Source organism: Mirounga angustirostris, unplaced genomic scaffold (genome assembly GCF_029215605.1).
Source record: "Mirounga angustirostris isolate CCGP_5_RB_7025 unplaced genomic scaffold, mMirAng1.0.hap1 SCAF_5, whole genome shotgun sequence".
Lineage (NCBI taxonomy): Eukaryota > Metazoa > Chordata > Mammalia > Carnivora > Phocidae > Mirounga > Mirounga angustirostris.
The window spans coordinates 177,451,483-177,474,164 of NW_026991713.1; the positions used below are offsets into that span (position 1 = coordinate 177,451,483).

General features: G+C 44.4%; 1 protein-coding gene across 13 annotated transcripts in view; it reads right to left on the minus strand.

Moving 5' to 3' along the window:
- SDK1 (sidekick cell adhesion molecule 1) overlaps positions 1 to 22,682 on the minus strand; it is an 854,344-nt gene that overhangs the window by 484,318 nt on the left and 347,344 nt on the right. For all 13 annotated transcript variants that reach the window (XM_064593372.1, XM_064593371.1, XM_064593374.1 and 10 more), the window contains 2 exons: positions 20,741 to 20,847; positions 18,489 to 18,636 (listed from right to left, as the gene is read on the minus strand). In XM_064593372.1, coding sequence (XP_064449442.1) covers positions 18,489 to 18,636; positions 20,741 to 20,847 — 255 coding nt within the window. The remainder of the gene's footprint in view (positions 1 to 18,488; positions 18,637 to 20,740; positions 20,848 to 22,682) is intronic.

The window sequence follows — 22,682 nt, forward strand, 5'->3', positions numbered from 1 at the left end:
CTTTTCAGTTATCCTTACTTTATTATTTTTTCATACCATAACTATTGATTCTGCTTTAACCTATTACTTTAATTTGCCAACTTTTCCCCATTTCCTCTTTCCCATCTTAATTCAGGCTATGTAAGCTCCTCTTGCCAAGATGTTTGCAAGAGCTTCCTAAGTATTCTGGTTCTACTCTTGCCCCTTACTATCCATTCTTCATGTCTTTCCACCACACTTGGAATAAAACCCCAACCATCTGGGGCACCTGGGTTGCTCAGTAGGTTAAGTGTCTGCCTTCAGCTCAGGTCATAATCCCAGAGTCCTGGGATCAAGTCCCACATCGGGATCCCTGCTCAGCAGGGTGTCTGCTTCTCCCTCTGCCCCTCACCCCTCTGTGCTCTCTCTCACTCTCTCTCTAATAAACAAAAATCTTTTAAAAAATAATTTAAAAAATAAAGCCCCAACCCTTTGCCATGCATGCATAACCAGGCCTTGCTGACCTCATCTGGGTCTACATCCCCTCCCAAAGCATGATGACCATGCCAGCTTCCTTTCAGGTCTTACATCCCCACTGGGCTCTTTTCCACTTCAGTTTCTTGGCAATGCTGTACCCAGAATGTCCAGCCCCATTTCTTCACATTGCTGGCTTCTTTCCTTTCTTTAAATTTTGTTCTAAATGTTATATTCTGGGATAGGCTTTCCTCATCGCCCAATTCTCTTTATGTGTTTGTTCATTTGCCTACTTTTTTTGTCTGCTTCCCCTTACTGCTGTAAATCCTGTGAGAGCAGGGACGTGTGACATCATATGAGCACCTGCCAGAGTGCCCAACACAAAGGAGACACTGGACAAATGTTTGTTAAAGAAATGAAGGACATCTTTTCTTTACCTAGGTAGAATTTAGCTCAGGAAAGGTACCAAAAAAAGATCCATTGAAATATTTAATGATGATCAGTAAGAGAGGGGGAGAAAAAAAGAAAAAAAAATCAATTGAAAAAAGACCACGAAGTACCAGAAGGCCACACAGTATATGACTCCTTTTATATGAAATGTCCGGAACAGACAAATGCACAGGGATAGAAAGTAGACTGACCGGTGCCAGGGCCTGCGGGGAGGGGAAGGGGCGGGGCTGCTAGGGTTCTGGGGTTCTCTCCTGGGGTGGTGGAAATGGTCTGTTCGAGAGTGGGGATGATTGCACAACTCTGAATATACTAAAGACCACTGAACTATACACTTTAAAAAGGTGTATTCTTTAAAAAGAATTTATGATAGGTGAATTACAGCTCAATAAAGCTATTATTTAAGAAAACAAAGAAGCTATGCAGGATGAACTATGAAGAAGCAGCTACAATCCCCTCACTAGATTGTGAGCCCTTCAGAGCCAGGATTGTGTTATTGATCTCTTTATCCCCACAGCCTCACACCTGCTGACTGGTAGACAGGCCGAGCGGATGAGTGACAGCTTTGACATTAGGGACTGTCCCCTGGATGCAAGTGCTTGAGCAATTCGATCTAAGTAGGCTTTGGTCAGATCTGATTACAGCGAGGAACGAGCCCTCGTGAGAAAATGAGTCCAGGTCACACAGACAGAACACTTCGTAATATACAATAGGCTCTTCTATCTTACCATGCTTGATTATCACAAACAAAAATAAAAGTGCTGTGAGGTCAGTTTTATTATCACCTGTATTTTACTGAGGAAGAAAAGGAGCCTTCAGAATGTCACACACAGACTTGCCACTGGGCACCAGACTACCTGCAGGATCATGGGGCCGAAGACGGGGTTCCAAATGCCCAGGCCAGGACCCCTTTTGCCATATCAAATCCCACATGGGCAAGCTGAGGTCAACTCTGTCATAAACATTCACAAAAACGACCAGAAAGGCATCATTCAGGTGCTGAACTCCATCCCTGGCTCTATCACTAACACAGTATTTGACCTTAAACCACATAGCCACTTTCTTCCCCCATGCAGTCATCCACAAAATTGGTGTGATAAGATTTCCTCTGCTTCCTTTACTCGAATGCCATGAAGATTTAGAGCAGTCTTGCGGAAAGATGAGGAAATGCACGACCCTCCACAGCATCTGCACTGTCTGCACGTCACTTACCCTGCTGCTAGGAGCTTCATCCTAAGGCCAGCTGGCCCCTTCCAGGGCTCGTCAGAGCCCCAGCCGACAAATCGGCATTGTGTTTCACGTTGGACATTCACAGGATTGCTTTTACCCCACGTCACATGTGATGAAGCTGAGTCCCTCAGTTATTAAGTTAGGTCTGCCCAGAGTCAGAAAATGATTACAGAATACAGCTGGTTCTCACAGTCAGCCCTTCTTACTTAAATACCATGTGCTTTCTAAAGCCTATCCTGTTCCTCACCCACTCTTCATTTGTGTGGGGTCTTCAACTCACAGTTCATGCTCCTTGATCCCCTTCGAAAACGTGACCTCAAGGACTCCGCAGGCCCCCGACCCCGGCCCATCCCTGGAAATGCTTCTCTTCCCACCTGTGGACACAGGCTGCCAACCATAACAGCACCTTCTGCCAAGCTGAGCTGGCCCACCACTCATCTGTTTGTCTTTCCTGACCCTCCCTGTGCCCCCAGTGCCTCAATCTCTGCATGTCACACACAGCCTCCTCGCAGTCCTAGCCCTGAAGTGCATACACACCATGAGGAAGACACAAAGCATGTGACTTTCCCGGCACTCTAACCACATCCCTTCCTTCCTAGTGCTCCTTTCCTTCCTCTATTGTGTGAGAGAACTTCACTTTGGTAGCCAAGATTTCTGCCTAAGGACTCTGGGGCAAAACCAGATGAGGTCTGGCTTGCCATGACACAGAGCCCCCGAAGTGCCCGTATAAACTGAATTGCACTCTGACCACTGGCTCTCCCTGGATATACAAGATGATACGCATCCTGGAGCATCACCAGAAGCTGCCCTTAGGGACCATGCCCTATGTCTGGATTAGAAATGAAACAGTGTTACAAAGTCTTCTTGACTTATTAACTGTAGAGGTATTCCCTTGGCCAGAGTCCAAAGCTTATTTCCTTCCTAGGGAATCTGGTGTTTCAGGAGTAACTTTCATGGATGATGCCAGCGCAGCTGGGTACTTGTTAAATGAGCAGACAAGTGAGTAAGCGGCCTCTATTTGGGAGACAGTACAGTGGCACTGATAATCCAAAAGAGAAGCTAATAAAAGTCATTTACACCGTCTGACTGGGTAATGAACTATACATTAGATGCACCGGCAGCAATGCTTCCCTAATTACCCAGCCAATATTAAGACCTCCTTGAATTTCTCAAGGACATTATAACTGGGGGAAGCTGAGGGGGCAGAACTTGTATTCTGTACTACCAGGTGCCCCTTGACAGAGGACTGAAGATTCATTACGAAAACTACCTATAAATCCACAGTTCCAGATGAGTTGATAGTGGATTTTCAATACTAACTCATGTTTATGTGTATGGGGAGTATACGGAGCAGAGGTGGAAATGATAAAAAACAATAGCACTACATTACAGGTTAGAAAGTGTTTTCACATCTATAATTTTACCCAACAAATACATGATCCCTATAGTAATTCCAAGAGCTTGATAGGGTAGCTACTACTCTCCCCATTTGAGATGACCCACTCTATTACCCTTGTTGGGAATAGTTAAAGGACTTGTCCAAGGTCACACAGCTCCTAAGTGATGGAGCTGAGACTGGGACCCTAGTTTTCTGAGTCTTAATTTAATGCACACTGTCCCACAGCATCTCCCCAGAATGAGTTGAGTACTACTATTTATTCATTCAGGAAATACTTATCCATTCATCTAATAAACGTTCACTATTTGGGATGGCCAAGCACTTTGCTAAGTTGCCGAGCCTTCAAAAACAAAGAAACAACCCAATTAAAAACAGACAAAGGAGCTGAATACACATTTTTCAAAGAAGATATTCAAACGGCCAACAGTTACATGAAAAGGCGCTCAGCATCACTCATCATCAGGGAAATGCAAATCAAAAAGACAAGCAGTTAACAGGTGTTGGAGGGGAGGTGAAGAAAGGGAGTCCTCCTGCACTGCTGGTGGGGATGTCAACTGGTACAGCCTCTGTGGAAGGCACGTTGGAGGTTTTCCAAAAATGAACAGGGGGTGCCTGGGTGGCTCAGTCATTGGGCGTCTGCCTTTGGCTCAGGTCATGATCCCAGGGTCCTGGGATCGAGCCCTGCATCGGGCTCCCTGCTCAGCGGGAAGCCTGCTTCTCCCTCTCCCACTCCCCCTGCTCATGTTCCCTCTCTCGCTGTGTCTCTCTCTGTCAAATAAATAAAATCTTAAAAAAAAAAAAAAAAGCGCTCACCCCTGATGCCCCCGTAACTCCATTTTGGGGCGTGTAGTCTAAAGAAATCAAGCTGTGAAGATTCTGGTACAAACATGCTCAGCCCAGCCTTGTTTCTCAAATAGGGACAACTCAACTGTCCAGTAACACATGCCCCGGGAAGGGCCGTGTGCATAATGGGAATGAACAGCAAACGACCATTAAAGACGTCCTAAGGATTCGGCATTTCTCCATTTTGTTTACGAGGTGTCCTTACGCACATAAAGAAACAACCAAGGGCGCCTGGGTGGCTCAGTTGGTTGAGCGACTGCCTTCGGCTCAGGTCATGATCCTGGAGTCCCGGGATCGAGTCCCGCATCGGGCTCCCTGCTCGGCAGGGAGTCTGCTTCTCCCTCTGACCCTCCCCCCTCTCATGTGCTCTCTCTCATTCTCTCTCTCTCAAATAAATAAATAAAATCTTTAAAAAAAAAAAATGAACAGGATAACTAGTGTACGATCCAGCAATTCCACTGCAAGGTGTACATCTGAAGGAAATGAAATCATGGTCTCAAAGAGAGGTCTGCAACCCCACGCTCACAACAGCAGCATTCACAACAGCCGAGACATGGAACAGCCTATGGGTCCCTCGCCAGACGAATACTTGCACACACAATACATACGCATATATGACAGAGTATCATTCAACCTTAATGAAGAAAGAAATCCTGTCACTTGTGACAACACGGATGAACCTAGAGTACATTATGCTACTCGAAATAAGTGAGACAGGAAAAGACAAATACAGTATGATCTCACTTATACACGGGATCTAAGAAAACTGAATTCATAAAAAGAAAACAGATCGGTTGCTGTCAAAGATGGGGGCAGGGGAGGGGCGCCTGGGTGGCTCAGTCGTTAAGCGTCTGCCTTCGACTCAGGTCATGGTCCCAGGGTCCTGGGATCGAGCCCCGCATCGGGCTCCCTGCTCCGCGGGAAGCCTGCTTCTCCCTCTCCCACTCTCCCTGCTCGTGTTCCCTCTCTTGCTCTCTCTGTCAATTAAATAAATAAATAAAATCTTTAAAAAAAAAAAAAAGATGGGGGCAGGGAAAAGGGGTGAAGGGGGCCAAAAGGTATAAACTTCCAGTCATAAAATAAATAAGTTCTGGGTATATACTGTACAAGGTGACTATAATTAAGAATACTTTGGGGCACCAGGGCAGTTTGGTTGGTTGAGCACTCGACTCTTGATTTTGGCTCAGGTCATGATCTCAGGGTTGTGAGTCTGAGCCCCACATCAGGCTCCATGCTAAGCATGGAGTCTGCTTGAGATTTTCCCTTCCCTTCCCCCTCATCCCCACTCGTACTCACTCGCTCGCTCGCTCTCTCTCTCAAAAAAAGGGGGGGGGGGCACCTGGGTGGCTCAGTCGGTTAGGCGTCTGCCTTCGGCTCAGGTCATGATCCTGGGGTCCCGGAATCAAGCCCCACATCGGGCTCTCTGCTCAGCAGGGAGTTTGCTTCTCCCTCTCACTCTCTGTACTCTCTCTCTCAAATAAATAAAATCTTAAAAAAAAATACTATATCGTATATTTGAAAGTTGTTAAGAAAGTAAATCTTAGAAGTTCTCAACAGAAGAAAAAAGTTGTAACTCTCTGTGGTGATGGATGTTAATTAGATCTACTGTGGTGATCATTTTGCAATACATATATATATTAAATCGCTACACTGTTCATCTAAAACTAATACAATGCTATATATTAATTATATCCCAATAAAACTGGGGGAAAAACACAAAGAAAAACTTTTCTTTGCTTCTATGGTTTATATCTAGTAGCAAACCACCAACTGTTTGCAAGGGAGACAGATATAGGACAGCCACAAAGAAATATATTATTTGAGGCATTTAAAGAATGACTCTTGCTCAGATCTTTGCCATTGCAAAATGTAATATGGATACTGATTTAGGAGCTAAAAAGAAAGCAAGGTGTGATTCACATAACACATTCCAGGCTTGGCAACTTCAGAATTTATTGTTCATTAAAACTGTATTTTAATTATCCTAGTTTTAATTAAAGTATTATGTAGAGTTGGTGAAATACAATTATGTGCAACTGACTTGAGATGTGTAATAGGCTAATATTTGTAAAGAAATGCATTATTGTCACTAGATCTGCTCATGTAAAATGAAGTGGTATTTTATTTTCACATGAAAAACTGGTACATAGAATACAAAAGTCTTGTCATTAAATACTACACTGCCAACTCAGTGGAACCAAGTAATTCTGAGTTCCCCACCCCTGCCCTCCGGCCATTCGCTCTGCTCAGGAACAGTCCTCTGGCTGTGATGTAGCCTTACCCCAAAGCAGCAGGACGGTGTAAGCTGCCCACGCACGCCCAGCAAACCTGACGACGCAGAAGGCACTTTAACAACCTTCATCGAGCCCACCCGCATCACTGACCGTGCGGGCCCCGTCGTCAGCGTCGGCTGCCACCAGCCACAGCCCAGAACCTGGTGGAGTGCTGTTTAAGGCGTGACCTTTCGTCCAACGGTGTCAGACCGCCCAACAATCTAAAGGACACATGAACGTCTCAGGCAATCCGGGCTCTCCTCCCACTGCGCACAGTGAGGTCTGGCTTGAAGCACTGGAAGGTAGAAACTAGCGTTCTGTAGGCCGTTCACTGAGGCAGTGTCGTGTTTCCCGCCTCTCTCTCTCTTCCCTATGTCTGCGGACACTCATCTGCCTGCACTCGTATCAGCTCAGACAATGGGGCTCCTCCTGGATGCGGTCAGGACAACAACAGGAACTTCCTAGGTATCAGAAACCAGCACTTGGAAAAGCCTGTAGGACATGTACGGGAGCAAAGACAGACTGGGGCAGAGTGGTACCCCAGCACATTCTCTAGCCCTGGGTCCCTCCCTCCCAGCTAGTACTACATCCCCAGACATCTACACACTGCCACACCCAGAGCCACATCTACACAGGACATCTTTAAGGAAGCATGAGGACATCGTCGGGGCGGGGGGGACATATAGCATGTATCAGCTTTCACTTCCCCAAACATTAGTTAGTAAATTACTTCTTATTATTTCTTGTTAAGTCTCAGGACAACTCAGGAGAAAGAGACCAATCTCCCTGCTCCCAAGTACAGGAGAGGCACTGGGAGGTTATGTGATCTGTCCCAGGATAGACACCTCCTAGGTGGGTGTCTTCATCCATTGGGCTGCTATAAATACCATAAATGGGGCAGCTCATACACAGGAACATTTCTCTCACAATTCTAGAGGCTGGAAATCCAAGCTCAAGGCACTGACAGATTGGGTGTCTGGTGTGAGCCTCTTCCTTGTTTGTGGACAGCTTCTGGCGGAGTCCTTGCATGACGGAAGTGGGGAGGGAGTTCTCGAAGGTCCCTGCCATGAGGGCTCCACCCTCATGACCTAAGCACCTTCTAAAGACCCCACCTCCTAACGCCATTACACTAGGGATTAGAATTCCAACAAGTGAACTGGGGGAGCTGAGGGAGACACACATTTTCTGTCTATAGCAGAGGGATTCCAAAGTGCCGTATGTTGGAGGAACCACCCAGAGCGGCTTCCCAGAGGCCCTGTGAGGGAGTCAGAGCTCCCTTTACTCTCCGGTACCCCTGCTGCGCTTCAACTTACTCCCACCATCTGCTGCAGAAGGAAATCTCCCGGCTCTGCATCTCCCTAGTGATGTGGGAAACATAGGCAGAAAGAAATGAAGACAAAATTAAATGTCCTTATAACCTGCAGCTCATTGACAAATTGAGGCAGGCAGAGCATAACACTCCTGAGCAAACTCCCAACTGTCTTAATGTCAATACTTTGCTAGAGCGAAAAACCACCTTAGCTTGACAATAGCAAGGCCTCCAGTAGCCCAAAAGTCTTCTTGAGGGGCGCTGCTTCTCCCTCTGCCTCTGCCCCTGCCCCTCCCTGCTGCAGGTCAGTGCTGCTCACTCTCTCTGTCAAATAAATGAATAAAATCTTAAAAAAAAGAAAGAGGGACGCCTGGGTGGCTCAGTCGGTTAAGTGACCGCCTTCGGCTCAGGTCATGATCCCAGGGTCCTGGGATCGAGTCCTGCATCGGGCTCCCTGCTCAGCGGGAGGCCTGCTTCTCCCTCTCCCACTCCCCCTGCTTGTGTTCCCTCTCTTGCTGTGCCTCTGTCAAATAAATAAATAAAATCTTTTTAAAAAAATTTTAAAAAATAAAGTAAAAAAAATAAAAAGAAGAGTCTTCTTTAGCATATCAAAGTCCCTTTGGACACCTCCCTTTTTCCCTTACCTCCCCCAACTCCCAAGTATATAATCGGCCACTCCTCACAACCCCAGGGCAGCAGCTCTTTCTGCCCACCGGTCCTGTCCCCGTGCTTTAATAAAATCACTTTTTTGCACCAAAGACATCTCAAGAATTCTTTCTTGGCCTTTGGATCCGGACCCCAACAACAACACTACTCAAAACTCCGTCATGAGGACCCCTCCTCCTGCTGTCATCCCAGGTGGCTGAGCACCCCCTGCTGTGCCCTTGGTGCCCAACCCTCTCACCTCTGCGGATACTTTCTCCTGTGCCATCTCAGCCCCACAGGCAGGGTCACCCCCTCGGCCTTGCCAACCCCCACGAAAGTTCCATTCTGAAGCCTCATCTCAAATCCCTCACATCACAGCCCAGTTCTCCTGGGGAACAGTCTTGGCAGCAGCGTCTCTGTGGGCCTGCTCCAGGTGGGCAAGGCCGCTGGCAAGCAGGGAGAAGGGAGAGAGGAGAGCACAAAGGAGGGCGGGACCCCGCTGGCCCCAGCGTTGCAGGATGACTTCAGAGAGGCTGCCTGAAGCTACGTGTCGCTGGACAGACAGTCCAGCTGGGGTGGTGTGGCAAACCTCTCTGCTGGTCCGCTCCCGCTCCCCCACATACACCCATTCTCAGATTCCCAAACAAAGACCAACATTCCTGACTTTCTACTTCCTTTCTAGACTCCGTGTCCTTTGTCCTCGAGCCCACTGTCGGTGGGTCTCTCAGGGGAGCTCCCAGAAAAATAGTCCCCAGTCTTGTCTGAAAATACCCTCGTGTCTCCCTCAGTTTGGACACTAGTTTAGCAGGCTACAGACTTCCATGATTACACTTACATCCCTTGGAATTCTGAAGCTATTAGGGCCATTATCTTCTCTACTATTGCTGTCTACAGAGAGCTCATGACCGTGCCTTTGAGGCAACCTGAATTACACGTATGGTTGCTGATAAGATTTCTTCTTTGTCTTTGAAGTTCGATGGTGAGACTATAATATGTCTAGATTTGGATATATTTTCATTTATCCTACTTGGAGCTTAATCTGCCTTTTGACTCTAAGGATCCATCATTTTAGGAAATACTGTGACAATTATCTCTGAACATTATCTCCACCCATTCCCTCCATGCTTTCCTTCCTCTTCTTAGAGCTCGAGTGATTATTCTATCCTCTTTATCTCTTAGCCTGTCTTCCAAATTTTCCATCTTTTTTATCTCTGTGCTTTATTCTGAGTTTTCTTCCTCACATCCACCAGGACAGTATTTTCCACTTTAGCTGCATACTGTCTGCTCTTTCACTGATTCAATTGACTTTTTAGATAAGTATTTTTCACTTCAAGAAGTTTAGTTTTTTCCTATTTGGTTCCTTTTAAAATCAACACATGAAACGACATTCAACATCATTAGTCATTAGGGAAATGCAAATTAAAAACACCATGAGTTATAATTACACACCTATCAGGATCGCTACATCAAAAGACAGTGCGAGCAGGAAGTGCGAGAGAAGGGGCTGAGAAATGGGAGTGCTCAGGCACTGCTGGGGGGAGCATAACATAGTACAGACACTCTGGAAAACAGCTGGGCGTTTCCTTGCAAAAACTAAACATGCAACTACCATGTTGCCCAGCACCTGCATTCCTGGGCATTCATCCCAGAAAAACAAAGACTTCTGTTTATACAAAATCCTATACACAAATGTTTATAGCAACTTTATTCACAATGGTGGAAAACTGGATACAACCCAAATGTCCTTCACCACCAGCTACACAGGCTGTGGTATGTCTATACACAGAACACTACACAATGAGAAGGAACCAACCACCAATGCAGGCGATGACCTGAATGAATCAGAGAATTATGAAGAGTGAAGAAAGCAACCCTAAAACAAACTGCATGATTCCATTTACATAACGTTCTCTAAGTGATGCAATTACAGAAATGGAGACCAGATCAGTGATGTCCAGGGTTTAGGGTGGGTATGAGAGCTGGAGGAAAGGGGCGTGGCTATAAACGGGACCCAGGGGACCCTCTGGGGATGGAATGTGTTGTGTTTTGCCGTGTCAATGTCAATATCCTGGCTGTGATATGGTGCGACAGTGTGGCAAGATCTCACCATTTGGGGAAACTGGTTAAAGGGCATATGGGCTCTCCTTGTATTATTTCTTACAACTCTATTCGAATACACGATCAACTCGAAATACAAAGTTTAATTTAAAATGAGGAAAAAGGACAAATACTGTACAGTTCCACTTGCATGAAGGACCCTGGAAGAGTCAAAATCAGGGATAGAAAGCAGAGGGGAGGGTGCCGGGGCAGGGAGGGCCCAGTGGGGAGTTATTACTTAGCGGGGACAGAGCCTCAGTGTGGGAACAAGAAAGCATTCTGCACATGGATGGTGGGGACGGCTGCACAGCAACGGGAATGCACTTAGCGCCACGGAACTGTACACTGAACCGTGGTTAAGATGTTAATTTTATGCGACATGTATTTTACCAGAATCTCAAAACATTTTCCAAATCAACACAAACTCCCGCAAAGACTTCCTACTGTATATGGAATAAAACCAGATTCCTTTGCAGACTCAGATGCCTCCAGGTCCCGTGTCCCTCCCAGCCTCGTCCCTCTGCACTCTCTCTGCCTCTTTTCCACACCCTAACCGCACAACAGCCCCTCCAGCTGAGCAAATACAAGCAGCTCTTTCCTGGGTTTGCAAGTATTTGCCCCTCTGCCAAGAACACTTGTCCTCCAGCCCCGTGCAGACAGAAGCTGAGAAAGCAGTCAGCACGGCAGGGGAAGCATGGGCTAGGACCCTGACCAGCTGCTGCCCTCTCCCCACCTTAGCTGCCATCGGTAAAGCGGGGATAATAACGGGATGACTCACTGGGCGTCTGGGAGGAGCTCATGAATCATTACGTGGAAAACACTTAAAACAATGCCGGCACTCAGAAATATTAATAATTACTGTTACTAAACATCACCTTGAGAATATCACAGAATTTATCTTGAATGAAATAAGCCAGACACAAAAGATTTCATATTCTATGATCCCATTTGTAAGAAATTCTGGAATAGACAAACTCTCCTACAGTAATATTAGATTAATGGGCAGGGCTGGAGGCAGGGGGCATAGGAGTACTAACTGCACCAGGGAACCTGACTGGGAAGGGGCTGACATTTGTCACATATTTGCTAGAATTCATCAATTTGTGTGCTGAAAATCTGTTCATGTTGTATGTAAATTCTAACTCAGTGACATGGTTGCTACAAGATCGCCTGCCGGGAGAGGCTGTCCTGGGCCCCTCAGTGCGGAGCGGCGGCCAGCTCCCTCCCTCTCCCGCTCAGCTCTCCCGTCCCTGCGCATTCCCTCATGGTGCTTGTCCCCTGAGAGTACCCTGTTTATTAGCCTGTTTCCACATGAGGCCATAGCTCACTGATGGCAGGACCTTCAATGCCTCATTCCCCTTTCCACCCCTGGCAGCTAGAACAGTGCCTGGCACAAAATGAGTGCTCAGTAAGTATCTACTGAATGCATGAAGGAAGACAGAGAGGGAGAGGCAGAACTGGCCTGCCCTTCCGCAAGCATCGCTGAATGTGAACACCAGAAAGGACTTCAGTGGCCATTTAGCTAACCTTCCCCATCTTGACATGGGAAAATGGAAGCAAAGCAGAGTAAGTAATTTGCCCAAAGTCAGAATTAATGATGGAAGCAGGTCCGGAGCCCACATCTCCTAGTCTTTTTCACTTACACCAAATATGGCTCATTCACATGTATAGACATACTCTATAAACATTCACAAAATGCCTATAAAATATAAAAAATTTAAAAGCATATTATTTTGAAAGCCCAGTTAATTATAAAAATATTATTACAACCAGATCCACTTCATTCAAGCATTAAGTTGTGACTTCCACTACAAGTGCTAATTTAAACAAATCTTTCTTGAAGCGATTGAAATGAAATGGTAGTAAGTTAATGGACATTCAAGTATTTAAGCATGGACAATTACAAGTCAGGCTGATTCCATGTCACCTGGGATGTTGTTTACTGCCCATGCTTCACAATTCACACCTTTCCTGGCAAGTCATCCTGCAAAAAGCTGACTGGAGGTTGAAATATTTAATCTATAAACTTTGCATTCCCTGGCAAACACATGCAAGTACACTGTGCTTCCATATTCCCGTCAGGTAGGCTGCCGCATGCAGTCTGAGCACAAGAACCTGCAATTAAGCAAGAGAACGGCACCGCACAAAACAAGTTTTTGCGTCCTAATCTGATAAGTGCCGACATAAATTACCTCCTGGAGGTGAGAGAAAGATTGCATGACATCAACATTCACATTTCACATTCTGGGAAATAAAAGGAAACAAAGAGCATATATCAAAACCAAAATAACATAGAACAATTTTATTATCAAATTAGACAATATAAGACAAGGCTATCCTCATCTTTGATATGCAAAGCCAGCAAACTGTTTGGATTCAGTGAATCAGAAAAATAAACACGCATTTTTTTTTCACCTTCTTAGATCAATAAAACCTATAATCACCTATTCAAAAATTCTGAGTATAACTTATTCTCATTTCTTTCAAAGTATTGTTTGCCTTTCCTAAGATATATTTCTCCTTCATCAATAGCATTTTTTCTCAAGGTTTGTTATGCCCCCCCCCCGCCTTTGGTGAGGAAGTTTACAAACATTACATAGCTTTTCTTCACATTTCTTCAAGCACTCAGCCATTCCAGGAGTGCGTATCTGCTACGCAAGACGGAGTTCTCAGAACAAGGATTTTTTTTTTTTTTAAAGATTTTATTTATTTATTTGAGAGAGAGAGAGTGAGAGAGCACAAGAGGGGGGAGCGGGAGAGGGAGAAGCAGACTCCCCGCTGAGCAGGGAGCCCGATGTGGGACTCGATCCCGGGACTCCAGGATCATGACCTGAGCCGAAGGCAGCTGCTTAACCAACTGAGCCACCCAGGCGCCCAGAACAAGGATGTTTTTGATGGCCAATACCCGGAGGACGCTGAAACTACTGGAGGAAAAGACCTACACATGCCATGAGGGTCGGGACCCTCATCTGCTCATGTCTGGAGGCAAGAAGAGTGAGCATTGCCGGCGGCGGGCACAGGCCAATGAGGGGCACTGATACTGAACACAACTGTGCCAGAATAAGACTTCACCTTTCCTCCTTTGTCCCACCTTCCCAGCTTACGAGTCCCCTGCTGCTTCTGCAGCCTTCCTCCCCCTCTGCCCATTACGTGACACAGTCACAAGTTCCAGGAGTTAGGACCTCACATCCCTGAGAAGCCATTAAAGTGCTGACTCCCTCCCTGCTCCTCGGCCTCGAGCACAGTCCCGGTAGCCCACCCCCACCCCGTGCCCACCCTCTCCCGGTCCTTCTCCTTGCTTGGTTCTGTAGTTCTCTAAGTACTCCAGTGCATGGTCTTTTAGCTCAGCCAGAGTCATCCTCTGTGACCAAGAGCGTCTCAACTGATATGATGGAACTCTTTGGGCTTCACTTACTGACTTAGGTATTTTATACGGAGCATTAAAGAGCTTTAAAAATCACAAACACACCAACAACCCCCAAGTTTAACCTAGACCTCTTTGCTGACCATGAGTCTGATGTAAATAATTATCTCATGACTGGATCCTCTTGACCATCTACTACGCACCTCAAACGTGTACAAAATCCACCCCCCCCCCCAAATATAGACAAAACTTGCTTTGCCCTCAAATCATCTCTCCAGTTCAGGAAATTTTAAGTCCATCCCATCAGTTGCAAAGGCCAAAATTCTTAGAGTCTTCCATGGCTTCTCTCCTTCTCTCATACCCCACATCTAATCCAGCAGGAAATCCTATTCATTCCATGTTCAGAATATATCAGTATCTGACACTTGCCACCACCCCTCCCCAAACCAAACCGCTCAGTCTGAGTCACCTGAACTGCAGCAAACCCCTAACGGGCCTCCTCATTTGGGATTCTGCTGCCCTATGTCCGTCCATTCTTTACAGAACTCCTAACACAAGAATCACAACGGAGATCATGTTGCTGCTCTGCTCCAATCCTCAGAGCAAATGCCAAAGTCCTCACTCTGGCTGAGTAACCGGCACCTAGGAATCAGGCCCAGCCAGCTCAGGAACCTCATCCCCAGCCGTCTCCCCCGGTCCAGCCTCGCTGCCCCTCCAACACACGGGCGTTTCTCCTACCTCGGACGCTCTTCTCACAGATTTACCCCCAGGCCTCCTCCCCTGATTCATTCAAGCCTCTGCTCAAAGAGGGCATTATCAAGAGGCCTTCTCTGATTCCACATCTGAAACAGGAACCCACCTGACCCCTGCATTCCCCTCTCGGTCCCCTGCTTCATTCTCTCCTCACTCCTATCACCAGCTGGCATGCCCTCTGGAGACAGGCTTCCCGAGGACAAGGACTTGCTTTCGTTTCCTGCTGCATATTCGGTGCCTGGAACAGTGCCCTTGTATGTGGGACGCCCTAAGTACTTAGTGAAAGCGGGGGAGCCCAAACTGCAGTCAGAACTTTGTGGGCTTTTCATTTAGCCTCATTCTGATGTGAATGTGAGGCAGCTCACGTCCACCACGGGGACATTCACTTCAGCTACTCTTCTGGGACGGTGACGGATTTTTGCTGCTCCTTTCGCCACACAACGTAAGCCTCCTCCTTCACAAGCATGTGGCTCAAGAACAAAGAGGCTGCCAGTGACAGGTGCTGGTCTGCACATGGCAATGCCCTCTACCTCTTGCCGCCCCCCAGGTGCCATACCCACGTCATTTCCACCCCATCTCCCACCAAGCCTCTGAATTTCATAAAGCCCATGCCTTAGTCAGAAAAACATGTCTGCCTTCGCTTTTGTCAAAGATTTCTGAAGTTAGGGCCTCACAGGCCCAATACAGTGGATAGAAGACACACTGGCGGGCACACTCAGGGCCATGTGGGAGCACGCGTCTGTGTATGTCTGTGGCTCTCGGCGACCTGTAGCATTTCAAACCGAGGGCTGGTGTTCTAAAAAGGGAGAAATAGGAATATAAGAAGTATATGGAAAATAAATCAAAAGCACCAAGAAGGTTGGCAAAATAAAGTGAAAAGGAGGATTAGCGTGATGCAAAAGACAGCATGAGACTCGGAGCCAGACAGGCCTGGGGTGGACCCCCAGCTCCAGCACTGGTCAGCTGTGTGTCCTTGGGTGGGCTGGTTAACATCTCCAATCCTCAGTCTGATCTCTAGAAGCACAACTAATTACACTTCTTCGGAAGGCAACTATGAGTATCAGGGAAGATGTGTTTAAAGTAGGTACTTAATAAATAACAGCTGCTGTTAAAATTATGAACAGGCTATTCAACTAACTTCTCAAGTTAGGAAAGATTAGAATTATTGTTTCCCTTGAAAATGAAAAAAAAAATCATTTAATTATGAGCCAAAAGCTCACATTCTGAAGGTCACAGGGGGCGGGGAGGAGGTGGTGAGGTGCCTGGGTGGCTCAGTCATGACGTGTCTGACTCTTAGTTTCAGCTCAGGTCATGATCTCAGGGTACTGAGATCAAGCGTCCCGTAGGGCTCGGGACTCAGCGCGGAGTCTGCTTGTCCCTCTTCCTCTGCTCCTCTCCCCGTGCTCTCTCTCTCTTAAATAATAAAATCTTTAAAAACAAATACTAAGGAGGTGGGGCTGGCGAGATGAGGCTCCTCCTCCCCGTGGCTAAGGACCATCTCCCCAGCTGTGTTAGGGAACTGACCTCAGATAACCAGCTTACAGCAGGTATAGAAGCTTGACCTGTTTCAGTATGAGTGAAACACTTTGAGCCAAACCTTTCAGTTTTTAAATGACACCTCTGGTGGTGCTGAACAGAGCTAATGCCATCTGACTTTTGTCTGCCAACCGTCTGGGCAGGGGCCATGCAGAAATGCCCTCCCAACTCCTATCCAAAGCCAAAGTTTCTTAGAAGTATAAAGCAATGTATCTTTGAATGATGTATAAACTTATCAAGAAAACCACACATGCACTGATTTATGACATCTTGCACAGCAGGTACTTAATAAATATGGGGGTGATGATGAGGTGGAAAATATGAAACAAAAGGCCTGCAAATGTGGAAATATCCATAACCAGCCTCATCTCATCTCATCTTAAAAAAAAGATTACCGGCATATCATTCTACTGAGATTGGAGATTCATCAATAGCTTCACAGACCATTTGTTTGATAGGACACTAAGTTAAAGCCTACTTAGCATCTTTACATTAGTAGCTCACCAGGAATTAAACAGTCTTTAGCAAGAATCTGCAAGTAAAAAAAGAAAAGCTTATACAATTAAGAGCTGTTATTTCATTCTATCTCCTTTCATACTTCTTGAATAAATGCAGCCTCGAGAATATGGCTAGACCGCAAGTCAACAAGTGAGTTGCTATACAGCTGCTTGCTGCTGAGTTAAACTAATCCTTCCCCCACAGATTATGCTCCCATTGACATTAATTAGAAGCTCTGATGTTGGAGAGGAAGCTTAGTTCAATTTACCCACCCTCCCTAGCACCCACTCTTCCCTAGCATTCATCCCCAATTGGCCCAGCCACACTGTGCTCAATGCTAGAACCTTCCAGAATATTTCACAGGAGTCCACCTCAACTGCCTTTTGTTCAGCCTAACAGTCTTCTAAAAGAATGAAAAATTGACCCCTGTTCTTTTTCACCAGCCTCGAGAGGCATTTGGTGTCACTGGAATCAATATAAATGTGGACACCCCAGCAACTCTTAAAAAATTAAAAAGGAAAGCAGTTATCCCATTTTCTATGGAAATTAGTATTTTTACTGAAATTTTTAAATATGGCCTTTATACACTTCAATATTTGTCCTGTTCCAATAACAAGAATAGAAACATTTGTTAGATAAGGTTAAGAACAGTCTGGGGCCAAGCAGGTTCAGATGCCTAGGCAGAAGAGTCATGATACCTGGCTTAGAGAAGGGACCCCATGGATGGGCAGGTAGGGGAGAAAGCAAGTTTACACCTTACAGTGACTTTCAGAGTTATATTTCAAACCTATTTAGCAAATTATCTTATATACATATATCCTTTTTGGAAAAACACAACAAAACAAAAGCATTTTCTTCTCATGAATTTTTCTATGAGTGCAACCATCTGACGGCATAAGGATTTGACTTTTAGCCCAAGCTTATAAGCATTTCATGGTTTTTTCAGAAATGTTCATTCCTGAAATGTTTATATTTGGTATATTATCTTTAAATTATACTGCAAAATGCCCAGTTATGAAACATATACCCAATGTTCTTTTTAATCACTTAAAGCTCTAAATGCAAAAAATCCGTTTGGCATTAGATAAATACCAAGGCAGGAACACCTTGAAATAATGCTTAACTAATCACAGAGCAACTCTTCTGCATTAGATGGGCAAACCACTAATTAGACGGAGAGACTAGAACTGTCACGGCAGGGGAAAAGGGTAAAGAGAAATAAGCCGTCATTACTGTTTTGTCGTCGGAGAGAGCAGCATCAAACACGGCTCCGTGAAAAGGGGGAAACCCCACAGCTCTGTAAGTAAATACCAGCACCCCTTAAATTAGTCCTTGGGGCTAAACACAGCTCAGGGGTGACAATGACGTCTCAAAAAGTACATTCGAGAGGGGAAAAAACGGACCTTAACAACTAAGTAAGGATGCTTTATTCTGCGCATGCAGCTTATCAAAGAGTAACATTACGAGATGATTTCTTTAAACTGCTTAAACATTTCCAAGCCAAGTCTTCCAAAAAGCTGCTTAGTAAGGACTGGGGGAGGACTACCAGACCAGGTTATTGTTCTTTTCAAAGCTTAACTGACACAGTGGAATTCATTAAATAATATGTCAGTGGCGCCAACAAGTGTGACGAGTTGTGTTTTAAAGTTTGGAGCAACTTACATTCTGTTGCTGGGAATGATCTTGTGCCCTTCTCTGAACCAAGTCACTTGTGGCCTCGGGCAGCTGGTGATGGGCAGTAAGTTGAGGACTGCTGCATGTCCCTGAGACACCATTTTCCTCTGGTCTGTATCCATGAAATTTCCCATATCTGCAGAGAAAAATCAGACCCTTTAAGTTCCAGAAAACTCTTTTTTTTGGCGGGGGGCGGCGGGGAGGGCCAAAGATGGAAATACCTATATATTACAACAAAGTCAGCGACGTTGCTATACTTGAGCAGTAAGACAAGAGAGACTGAGCAGTAATGCTGGTGAGTGCAGATCTGGCGGTGAAGTGAAGCATGAGGCGGAGCCGTGTGCCTCCAAAGTGCCCATGAAATGCATTAATCAGCAGAACTTCATGGTCTCTGTGTCGCCGCAACACTACAATGAAATGTTTGCAGCTGATTTTAATTTTGGAATAAACCGTGGGAAAGCATCCCACCACCACAGAGACTAACGGAGCACCGTCAGCTACCCCCTGGCTCCCCAGTCTCTCAGGCTAGTTCCACCCAGGCAGCCGCCATTGCGCTGTTCGTTTTTTTTTAATTTGGGGCAAGCAGGCTTTGTGCCAGTCCCTGTGCTACGGGTTAACGGCATTTTTTAAAAAATGGACGTCACAGAAAAAAACCCAGTCATTAGAGTGTAGGTATAAGAGGCCAATTTTCAAATTAGTAACATTTGAAACTTCTGAAAAATGTCTACGTCATGCTTAGATACAGATACATGTGTATACACTCACGTGGTATATATACTATGGTCGTCTCTCTGTGTATAAACATTTGGAATAGTCACAGAAAATCCCTATTATCAATGGATTTTTTATTCAAAGAAAATTATTTCCTATGTAATAAGCAGCATTTAATACTCTAAGAAAGAGATGAAACAAACTAATGAAACAGATTAGGAAAGCAGTCACGGTTATTTTCAAACTTGTTGAAACTTATTATCAAAAAGAAGGAGAAAAGAGAGAGAAGAAAACATCTAAGAGCCAGAGATAAATGACAGAAACAAGGGTATAAATAATTAACCCAAAAAAGCCCCAAATTTAATATTACATAATAGAATTTAATATAATAAATTCCAAGCTGTTAACTTATTCAAATATGTTTGGGGTATTGATCTGAACTTTGTATTTATTATGTTTTCAATTATTCCATTGAATAGAAGTTCTCAGTTATTCCGCAGAAAGATTTAGCTGAGTGAGTTCACCACAATTCAGAAAAGTTAAGCTTTCCTAATTAAAAACATAACTAAACATGTACAGGATCAGCACCTCACTCAATCACTAGTAATTAAAGAATAGTAGAGTAATGAGCAATTATTCTGTTTGATATAGTAATGCTGAAAACTATAGGCCTTACCCGTGGTCAAAAAAACAAATAAGAAAACACTGTCATCGTTGGGTGACAGCCCAATTTAAGAGCTCTCTGGAATTCTCTCAAATCTGTCATAACCTAGTAACTTAAAGCTTCATAAACACCTTCTGCTTTCTTTTAAATGAAGAGACATTTTGGTAATAAATTCAAAACGTAATAAAGCAGATAGGCCATTTTAGATGGACTTGACCCTTCACAGATTTTGGACTACAAAAGTATTAAGCGCTTTACGTCAGCCAGCTGGTCTCCCCAATTCCTGCTAAAAACGACATCAAAGGCAAACTCTGCGTTCTGATATCTCCTCCAGTTACTTTTACTCCGAAATGGGTCTGCCCCACAGAGAACTCATCAAGTAACTAACAGTAAGCCCATCTAGGACATTACTATCCACCTAGTTTTTATTGTGTAGCTAAAGGATTTCTAAACAAATCACTGGAAAGAACTAATTAGGAACTGACAAAATTTTTCCTAACTGGGTTTAATTTTTTACTTGAAAAACATTTGAACCTGAGTATCATAAATGCTAAGAGCAGCTAATCATAAAAGAGAAGGCATCTTGTTAAATTTTGTTTTCTGTCTTCCACAGGGCCTGACGGAGTTCCTGACTACTGAGTGGCCAGGACTGGCATTTACCTCATTAACCCCGTCACCACCATCAGACCAGCCCCACTGGCTATTTAGTTATCTCCCAAAACCTTTAGCAATTACTCTATTCCAAAGAGAATCCAAGACAGAGTCTCAATTCCTACAATGGTTAAAAAGTGATTCTGATCAGCATTCCCCACAGACATTTTGTTTCTGTTATTCATCATTGGAGACTTTTCCAGTGCACACATACATGCGACGTGAACTTCTGATCTTCTCTGCAAGAGAGCTCCCATCCGGTTTCGCACCACACAGCGGTAAAACCCAGCATCCAGCCTCTGTAAAGACGGGATAATATACCTGCCAAATACCAAAAAGAAGTGTTAATGCTTCTATATCTAGGAGCAGCTCTGGCATCTCATTTCACAAGTGCTCAACAAATATTTTATTTTTGGTAAACTAATGTCTATGTAATTCTTCTCTGTCAACATGCTCACCCCAACTGCAATTTATCTGTGAGATTACATAATCAATGTCTGTCTCCCCAGTGAGGCTTTCAGTAGTACATGAAGCTAGATTCTAGACCTGCCTTGCTCATCACTCTACCCCTGGCGCCAGGCACACTGCCATGCATGGAAAAGAGAACACTCATAACTAGTTGAAAAAATGACAAATGTAAAATAGCTATAGGTCATTACACTTAAACTAGACATTTCAACAAGAAGTGTTTACAATTCTCTCTCTTAGAATCTCTAAAAGTTATTTCTAGAACTGGCAACAATCTTTACATAATGTGTCATGTTACTCTCCCTAAAAATTCCAACGACACTTTCAGGATGAGATACAGGTGTCATCGAGGCAAAGACAGCAACGACCCGTTGACAAATGCCCTCTGCACTCACTGTTGTAGAACCCCCAACACAATTCATACACTTCCCTCGCTTCCTTCTCTGCATATGGCCTGACATAACTTTAAAAACATTCTGGGTAACTGAAAGGTGATTTCATTGGTATTTTCCACTGCTGTGACTGTAAGTAATCACATCCTTCAAATCAATGCCTTTCTAAAAACTTCAGTAACATTTTACAGAAGAAAAAAAGGTAGTTAGAAGATACAGATCCCATAAAAGCCCTGCTTTAGGGTTTACTATTAGTTTATAACTTAGGATGTTTTGAAATCCATAAGCAAGTACGATTCATAACCAAGGACCACTTGAAGTGAGTTTTAAAGCTCCAGAGCCCAAACCTTTCACGATACCTAAGAGAGTACATTAATTGGTTTCTAGGCCATGTTCAAAAACAAATCAAGAATAAGGCTGAGTCCTGAATACTTTTTACAAATAGGAAGTTGCCTACCACAAGAAAGAAAAAGAGAGCTAACACCAAATCGAATGGTAGCCTATTTCCCAAAGAGAAAACTCAGCGACGTTATCCTTTATTACAAAGATGTTAATAGTTATCTTCAATTTAAAAATACTTCTCAAAAGGATAATCAGAGAAACTTTGAAAAATCGGGTAAAAAGGGACGCCTGGGTGGCTCAGTCGGTTAAGCTGCTGCCTTCGGCTCAGGTCACTACCCCACGGTCCTGGGATCGAGTCCCACATCAGGCTCCTTGCTCGGTGGGGAGCCTGCTTCTCCCTCTGCCTGCCTCTCCCCCTGCTTGTGTTCTGTCTCTCTGACAAATAAAATCTTAAAAAAAAAAAAAAAATCGGGTAAAAAGCACCATGAACAGTATGCTTTATTAGCTCAGTTCCTAAACATAGCTTGAAATCGCTTATATTCAACTGACTGCTCATCCTTTTACTCAAGTATGTCCAGTTCATCAACCTGAGAAAGGAACTTAAAGGCATAATTTTTAAGTGAATAAAACATTTGGACAATATAGGTAATTCAGCACTAAGCAAATATTAATCAAAGTATGTTTTCCCTCTGATAATCATCTTGGTATTCCCATGACAAGATTAATAAAATCTTTTATGAAAATTATTGCTGAGTTTTAATCTTCAAAATTTTACTCTATTCTGAGGAATGGCTCATCTCAAACAAAAAATTAATTAGTGTGGATAATAAGAATAATATCAAACCGAACACAAAAAGTCAATGCCATTTATTTAAATTACAAATCAAGACTAGAAGGATGAGCACCTTTAACTGTCAGATACTGTTATTATAATAAGGAGGAGTTTTGAAATTA